Genomic DNA, 8,655 nt, shown 5'->3' with positions numbered 1-8,655 from the left:
ACAGGTACACACACATACAAACAGGTACACACACATATAGACAGGTACACACAAATGGGTACACACACATACAAACAGGTACACACAAACAGGTACACACAGGTTCACACACACAAATGGGTACACACACAGGTACACACACAAATAGGTACAGACACACACACACACAAACAGGTACACACATAAACAGGTACACACACAAATAGGTACAGACACACACACACAAACAGGTATACACGCACACAGGTACGTACACACACATAAACAGGTACACACACACACACAGGTGTCCCCTCTAATGTGTGATCTGATTGGTGCGTTCTTCCAGGTAATCAGCGGCCAATCTACCTGTTCCACAAAGGCTCCGCCCAGAGGAAGTGATGTCACCAGGACAGGATGTGACACATCTCTCTTTGAGACGCCAGTTTCCATGGCAACCACCCTTGACTTTGACTGACGGGTGGAGAGGAGGAAGCTGATTGGATGCTGTATTTGTGACTCGTGAGCTCGCAGCTGATTGGTTGAACAGTGGAGCCGGTTCGATGACATCACAGACGATAACAAAGGTTTCTGTGGATGTGATCGTCACAGGCTCATCGAGCCAGAGCAAAGGATTGTGGGTTACTCTCGCTGTGTGACCTCTGATTGGACACTGGGCACTTGACAGGAAGTGACACGTCACCTACAGGAGTTTTCTTTTTTCAAAACATTTTATTGTTTAACGTTTTTTTTTGTCAAAATAAATTCATGTTTTGTTGAGATTTAAAGCTGCAGGTATTAATAATATCATGTTATTCTTAATATATTATTAATATTATGTTATTATTTAAATATTGATTCATAAACAGCAGAATAAACACTGGACACATTATAATGTAGAGTAACATTATTAATATTATTAATAGTGTTATTATTATTCATATTCTTATTAATAATGTAGTTTTTACTATCATTGTTGATAGAATTTTTATTATTATTCTGAGCAGTTTAAAAATGTTTTTAAATATTTAACCCTAAATAATAATAGGCCACGCCTCCTCCAGGACCACTGAACCAATCACAGAGAAGCTAAATGTTATGACCAGCTGATGATGTAGTCGCTCTTCACCACATTAGATCATAAATTGGTTGATTGATCCTCGTTAGGTGTGATTAGATCATTGATTAATGATTGACAGATGGGCGGGGCCTCTGTCACAGCCCCAGCTCTAGCCCCGTCTCCTTTCCATGGTCACCAAAGGTCGGCCCCACTGTGTCCTGCATGTCATCGATCAGTTCTCCTCCAGCAGCCACGCCCACTTTATCGTCAGCCCCGCCCCATCCTCTGGTGGATACGCCCCTCTCCAGGAGGTGGAAGCTGGACAAAGGGGGCGGGATCAGGGGAAAGAACTCGATGTCATGTGACGTGTTGTCATGTGACATGTGTGTTTATTTATATATATATATATATATATATATAAACATGATGAATCATAACAAACTTCTTACTGGAGCTGAAGAAATGAAACTCAGCAAACAGCCGAGCAGAAACACAGACTGCAGCAGCGTCTCCAGGTGAGCGTCTCCAGGTGTCTCCTAGAGGTTTGTTTTGCGACAAGATGAAACAAACATATATCACAGAGTCTGTAACAGGAGAGCTCACCTGTCCTCTATTCCTGCACTGGGACACACTGGGACACACTGACACACCCGAGACACACACCGAGACACACTTGAGACACACGAGACACACCTGAGACACACCGAGACACACCTGAGACACACCTGAGACATGTTATTTTACTATTAAATATTTAATTTCTCATTCTTTTTCACATTTTAAATATTGTATATATTATGAAATGATTTATATCAGATATAACAAGCAAATCTTACCCTGCAGCTTCTTGGAGGATAGCCTAGCTTAGCATAATGACTGTATGTTAATGGGATCCGTTAGCCTGTCCAACATAATTAGTCAGATCCATTGATGAGCTCATTAATGAATACTAGTTTCTGATTGGTTCTCACCTGGTGGGCGGGGCCACTGTAGACACGCTAAAACCAAAATAATCCACAGAGAAGAACGATGTTTGACTGAAGTCAGGAGGATGAGGACGCGTCTCCTTTGTGTCTCACAGATCACATCAGAGGCTCCGCCCTCTTCGTCTCTGTTAAAAACTGAATATTTTAGGACTCTGAGTTCCTCCAGAAAAATATTAATCTTTAGGTTTGTGGAGAGAAATGACAGGTTTCATGTGTGTGTGTGTGGACCTATATAGCATTTCAGTGACCACATCACACACACACACATACACACACACACAGCTATATGAGGAGACACTTCCTGTCCCCTTGTAGTCCTCAGATGTGTTTTTATACTTCTTTAAAGATCTAATATGAAGCTCCAACCAATCACACAACAATATATACATGTATATGTGTATATATGTATATATATATATGATGTTAAACATGTGATGAGACACAGAGACGTGTCTCAGCCAGCAGAGGGAGACAAACAACACAAAATCCAGACTATAGAACCACCAACGTGGTTTAGAGGGACAATGAGATAAAACTTTATTGTTCCAGAGTTTGATCCACGATTGAAAACATAGAGTCTCTGTGGACTCACAGGTCCTCATGGATCCTCATAGAGTCTCTGTGGACTCACAGGTCCTCATAGAGTCTCTGTGGACTCACAGGTCCTCATGGATCCTCATAGAGTCTCTGTGTCTGTGTGTGTCTGTGTGTGCTCTGTGTCTGTCTGTCTGTCTGTCCCTCTGTCTCTCTGTCTGTCTTTAGTTCTCAGGTAGATTGTATAACAGCAACAAGTCGATCAATAATCACTTCTATCAGAATAATCTTCATAATGTTGTTGTCGCTCTAAGAACTACATTTACTGTAAGTACTGTACTTAAGTACACGCTCCAGGTACTTGTACTTTGCTTGAGTATCAGCGTGTAAACTTCATACTTCAGTCATACAGACCTACTGCTATGAACTGTGACATCATCGATGCTTCCTGATGAAATGTGATCCTGTTTAATGAGAGAGGAGCACTTGGTTTATCCACCCAGACAGTCTGCCCCTCCACCGGACCAATCAAACACACCCTCTGTGTGTGTGTGTGTGTGTGTGTAGGTATTAGCTGGAGCTCTCAGCCGTCTCGGTCAACAGTTTAGAATAATATTAGTCTAACTAACACCCCCCCACACACACACACACTTACACACACACACACACACACACACTGGTCATTTCATGGATGATTAAACAATGTTGAGAGAGTGAAGACTACATGGAGACATTACACAACTACACAGAGACATTAATATCTCTCTTTAGTTTAATGTCTCCATGTACAGTAGTTGTTTAGTGTCTCTTTGTAGTTTAGTGTCTCCATGTAGTTGTTTAATGTCTCTGTAGTTGTTTAAACAACTACAGAGCGACATTAAACAACTACATGGAGACACTAAACAACTACAAAGAGACATTAAACAACTAAAGAGAGACATTAAACAACTACACGGAGACACTAAACAATTACAAAGAGACACTAAGCAACTACAAGGAGACACTAAACAACTACAAAGAGACATTAAACAACTAAAGAGAGACATTAAACAACTACAATGAGACACTAAACAACTACAAAGAGACATTAAACAACTAAAGAGAGACATTAAACAACTACACGGAGACACTAAACAATTACAAAGAGACACTAAACAACTACAAGGAGACACTAAACAACTACAAAGAGACATTAAACAACTAAAGAGAGACATTAAACAACTACACGGAGATACTAAACAATTACAAAGAGACACTAAACAACTACAAGGAGACACTAAACAGCTACACAGAGACACTAAACAATTACAAAGAGGCATTAAACAACTACAAACAGACACTAAACAACTACAGGGAGACATTAAACAACTCTCTCTTCACCGACCATCACCTCGTCACTTTAGATGTTCACACCTCACCAACCACCAAATGCAGCTCTTACTGGCACTTTAACATTAAGTTGCTGCAGGACAGTGATTTCTGTGAAAAGTTTGAGGCTTTCTGGGGAATCTGGAGAGAAAAGAAGAGCGACTCTGAGTCCCTGAGTCAGTGGTGGGATGTAGGAAAGGCACATGTATACGTGTCTTTGTTCAACAATATACAAGTCACTCCACAGTAATAGTCAAAAGGGTCATTGAGGATCTAGAAAATGAAATCAGGGATTTAGAGCACAGTCTATTCACTCACACCAGCACAGACACTCACAGGCTTCAACAGAAGAAGCAGCAACTAGGCTCCTTTCTACAGGAACCAGCTAAAGGAGCTTTGGTCAGGTCAAGGTTCACCAGTGTTAGGGACATGGATGCTCCTACTTCTTCTGGAGAAGTCCGTCTCTCGGACCAAACAAATGGTGTGTCTCCGCCTCCCTGATGGTAAGATGACGACTGACCCGATTGAAATGAGACAACATGCCGTAAGCTTCTACAGCGCCCTCTTCAGGAAGGAGGACAACCACATAGAGAGTGTTGACGAGCTGCTTCAGGACCTTCCTCAGCTGGGCCCCGAGGACAGAGCTGTCCTGGACGCCAACATCTCCCTGGAGGAGCTGACCGCTGCTGTGGGTCAGATGGCTGCTGGGAGAGCTCCTGGACTGGACGGACTGCCTGCGGACTTCTATAAACACTTCTGGAAGTGTTTGGGAGCCGACCTGTGGGAGGTGCTGCAGGAGTGTTCACAGGCAGGCCTGTTACCGACGACATGTCGGCATGCAGTATTATCACTGTTACCCAAAAAAGGAGATTTGTCCTTACTGAAGAATTGGAGATCGGTGGCGTTGTTATGCACAGACTATAAACTTCTTTCCAAGGTGCTCGCCAACCGTCTTAAGAACTTTCTGGAGTCTATAATTCACAGAGACCAGTCTTACTGCGTACCGGACAGATCCATCATGGATAACATTTTTCTCATGAGAGACTTGTTGGACCTTTGTAAACTGTATAATATTGATGTTGGGGTTATATCATTAGACCAGGAGAAGGCTTTTGATAGGGTTGATCATAGTTTTCTTTTTTCCACTTTAAGAGCTTTTGGTTTTGGTGAAGGGTTTGTGTCACTGTTGGGTTTGATGTACAAGGAGGCTACTTGTCTGGTGGAGGTGGGGGGCGCGCTGAGCTGTCCAGTTCAGGTCCAGAGAGGCATCAGACAGGGATGTCCTATCTCTGGACAGCTATATTCCATTGCCATTGAGCCTCTTCTGAATAGGTTGAGGTCCCGTCTATCAGGACTAATGTTACCTGGGCTGCTTCAGCGGCCCTCGCTGGTGGTGTCAGCATATGCTGATGATATTTATGTGTTCGTCAAAGACCAGAGTGATATCCAGTTCCTAGGTAACAGTTTAGATTTGTTTGAGAGGGCATCTTCAGCAAAGGTAAACTGGGAGAAAAGTGAAGCTTTGCAGGTTGGGCAGTGGGCAGACAAAGAAACACCAAAGCTACCAGGAAGCATCAGATGGGGAAGGCAGGGCTTGAAGGTTTTGGGTGTTTTTTGGGAACAGAAGAGTTTCAAAGACAGAACTGGGAGGGTGCTATGGAGAGAGTGTGTACCAGATTGTCTAAATGGAAATGCTGGTCCTAATTGTCAAGAACTTGGTTGCCTCGACCCTTTGGTACAGACTGGTAGTCCTACCTCCACCACAGGGCCTGATTAAAGACATCCAGAGGGCAGTTGTGGACTTCTTCTGGTCAGGGCTTCACTGGCTGAGATCTGCGGTGCTGTACCTGCCGGTCCAGGAGGGAGGGCAGGGCCTGGTGGACATCGCATCACAAATCACAGCCTTCAGACTGCAGACAGCTCAGAGACTGCTGTACAGCTTCGGCCTGCCATGGACTGATACTGCCTGTGTGCTGCTGAGGAGGGCCGGACGCTTATGTTATGACAAACACCTGTTCCTGCTCCAGCCCCAGTCAGTGGATTTAACTGGTCTGACACCGTTCTATCAGTCCGTCTTACAGGCGTGGCAGGTTTTTACAGTCCATCGGAGAGCTGTGACGACACCAGGGATGTGGCTCTTTGAGGAGCCGCTTTTTGGAAGCAGCTACTTCACATCCCAGGTCCTGACGTCCGTCAGCCTGAGATCCAGACTGAGAGAGGCTGGCTGTGTGAAGCTGGGTCATCTGATGAAGACCTCCGTCCCTCAACTAGCGGAGCTGATCAACATCCGGTCCAGCAGGCTGCTGCTCAGGCTGGTGGAGGAGGTCTGTGCTTCCCTACCAGAAGTCCTCAGAGCGTTTGTTGGAGACCGTACACTATCTGACCAATGGGACGATGAATGTGAGTATGTCTTCCCACCCCTGGCTGTCTGTCCTGCTGTGGGACAGTGGGAGGATGAGGAGGACATCCTGCTGTCTCTAAAGACACCCCAGTTGGGGGACTTTGAGACTCTGGGGAGGAAAGCAGCGTATCAGGTCAGTGTGAAGGTCTCTAACTTGCGCTCTCTGGCAGGAGTGAGGGTGTCGAGGTGGACCGAGTTTTTTTGCAGGGGATCCTCCCCAAGGGGCTGTTGGCGGTCCCTGTACAAACCCCCTGTAGACAAACGGACAGGAGACCTCCAGTGGAGGATTTTACATGGGGCCATAGCTACAAACAGGTATCTGGTGCACCTGGATCCTGGCTCAGGGGACAGCTGTCCTTTCTGCTCGTTGACAGAAACCGTCCACCATCTGTTCGTTGAGTGCTCCAGACTGGTGAGACTCTTCAGCCGCCTGAAGGCGTGGTTTCAGGGCTTAGGAGAACACTTTTCTTTCTGTCTTTTTATCTATGAACCAAACTACTCTGCTAAAAACAAATCTGTCCACACACTAATGAATTTCCTTTCAGGACTGGCCAAACTAGCAATTTGGAAAACAAGGAAAAACCGTGTGAGGGGTGAAGGGTCAGAGGACGTGAGCTTGATGCTGACGGGGCTGCTGGCTGCTCGGCTCAGGGTGGAGTTTGGCTTCTACAGACTGACAAAGAAAACATTTGGACTCTAAACGACGTTCTGTGTTCAGTCACAGACAGTGCTCTGGTTCTCAACTTATGATTTGTGTTTTTCTTTAGTTTTTGTTTTTTTGGTTGTTTTTTTGCATGAATTAAGTTTGTTTTTGATAAACTGTAAAACTCTGTAAACAAAATTGATTTAGAAATAAATCAATCTCTGTCTCTCTGTCTCTCTCTGTTTCTCCCTCTCCGCCTGTCTCTCTCTCCACCTGTCTCTCTGCCTTCATTCCTTCATTCCTTCTTTAACTTGTCCCAGATGTCGGAGGATCAGAGGAGGAAACAGGAGACATGAGTTTGAGGTCGATGTGTAAACAAGCTCAGAACTACAGCAGCCGTCTGTCTGCCTGTCTGTCTCTCTCTCTGTCTGTCTGTCTGCCTGTCTCTCTCTCTGTCTGTCTGTCTGCCTGTCTCTCTGTCTGTCTCTATCTATCTGTCTGTCTCTCTCTCTCTCTGTCTGTCTGTCTGTCTGTCTCTCTGTCTGTCTGTCCTGATGTCATGATTCTTCTCCTGATGACATCATTTCTATTGATTGTCAAAACAGGAAACTAGAGCAGACAGCCGTCATCATGCCGTCATGTTTTCATGTCAGTAGTAACATTAATGTTATTATTATTCATATAAAGGTTCATCATTATTGAATCATCAATAACATTAAATATGTCTTGAACTTATTTTCCGGCTGCACAGACTGAACGTCTCCATGCTGAAAGGCATCATGGGAAACGTAGGAAACGACTGCCCATCACTTCCTGTCTGCGGCTGGAATGTGGCAACGGGTCCGAGCGGCCAATCAGAGGCCAGGATTCAAAGGGAAGAGACGCACAGGAAGTGAGGGAGGGAGGAGCTCACAGGAAGAGGAGGTCACACGGGGATCAGGGTCCTACCTGTACAAGTATAAAGTATTACAGTACGACAAGTACACCTCAGTACTGTCCTGTAGTACAAGTATAAAGTATCACGGTACGACAAGTACACCTCAGTACTGTCCTGTAGTACAAGTATAAAGTATCACGGTACGACAAGTACACCTCAGTACTGTACTGTAGTAGAAGTATAAAGTATCACGGTACGACAAGTACACCTCAGTACTGTACTGTAGTAGAAGTATAAAGTATCGCAGTACGACAAGTACACCTCAGTACTGTACTGTAGTAGAAGTATAAAGTATCACGGTACGACAAGTACACCTCAGTACTGTACTGTAGTAGAAGTATAAAGTATCGCAGTACGACAAGTACAAGTACAAGTCTGAGGGTTCGGGGTCTGAGGGTTCAGGGTCTGAGGGCTTAGGGTCTGCGGGTTCAGAGGGTTTAGGGTCTGAGGGTTCAGGGTCTGAGGGTTCAGGGGGACGTTGGAACTGGGCCCACCTCTCCTCTGGTCCCTCCACTTCTATCCTCTCGTCCCCTTCCTCCTTGTTCCCCCCCGTTGTCTCGTTCACACCTCCTGACAGACACACCTGATACCTGACGCCGCCTTTTATCCTCCAACAGAAGAAGAAGGAGGAGGAGGTGTGACATCATTGACTCTCAACCTATCTCACCTGCTGCAGGTGTGAAATAGAAACCAGTCTGTCCTCTGTGGTTTAATAACACACACACACACACACACACACACACACAC

General features: G+C 45.0%; 2 protein-coding genes across 2 annotated transcripts in view; both read left to right on the top strand.

The window, feature by feature from the left end:
* LOC116400679 (7SK snRNA methylphosphate capping enzyme-like) overlaps nucleotides 1-682 on the top strand; it is a 4,544-nt gene extending 3,862 nt beyond the window's left edge. The window contains exon 8 of the mRNA XM_031878632.1: nucleotides 329-682. Coding sequence (XP_031734492.1) covers nucleotides 329-381 — 53 coding nt within the window. The 3' untranslated portion in view covers nucleotides 382-682. The remainder of the gene's footprint in view (nucleotides 1-328) is intronic.
* A 3,753-nt stretch (nucleotides 683-4,435) lies between these two features.
* LOC116400680 (ephrin type-B receptor 4b-like) overlaps nucleotides 4,436-8,655 on the top strand; it is a 22,009-nt gene continuing 17,789 nt past the window's right edge. Inside the window, exons 1-3 of the mRNA XM_031878633.1 lie at nucleotides 4,436-4,735; nucleotides 5,306-5,425; nucleotides 5,694-6,740. Coding sequence (XP_031734493.1) covers nucleotides 4,436-4,735; nucleotides 5,306-5,425; nucleotides 5,694-6,740 — 1,467 coding nt within the window. The remainder of the gene's footprint in view (nucleotides 4,736-5,305; nucleotides 5,426-5,693; nucleotides 6,741-8,655) is intronic.

The sequence above is a fragment of the Anarrhichthys ocellatus genome, unplaced genomic scaffold (genome assembly GCF_004355925.1).
Source record: "Anarrhichthys ocellatus isolate YVR2014 unplaced genomic scaffold, GSC_Weel_1.0 scaffold189, whole genome shotgun sequence".
Classification (NCBI taxonomy): Eukaryota; Metazoa; Chordata; class Actinopteri; order Perciformes; family Anarhichadidae; genus Anarrhichthys; species Anarrhichthys ocellatus.
This window is presented reverse-complemented; position numbering and strand designations above follow the sequence as displayed.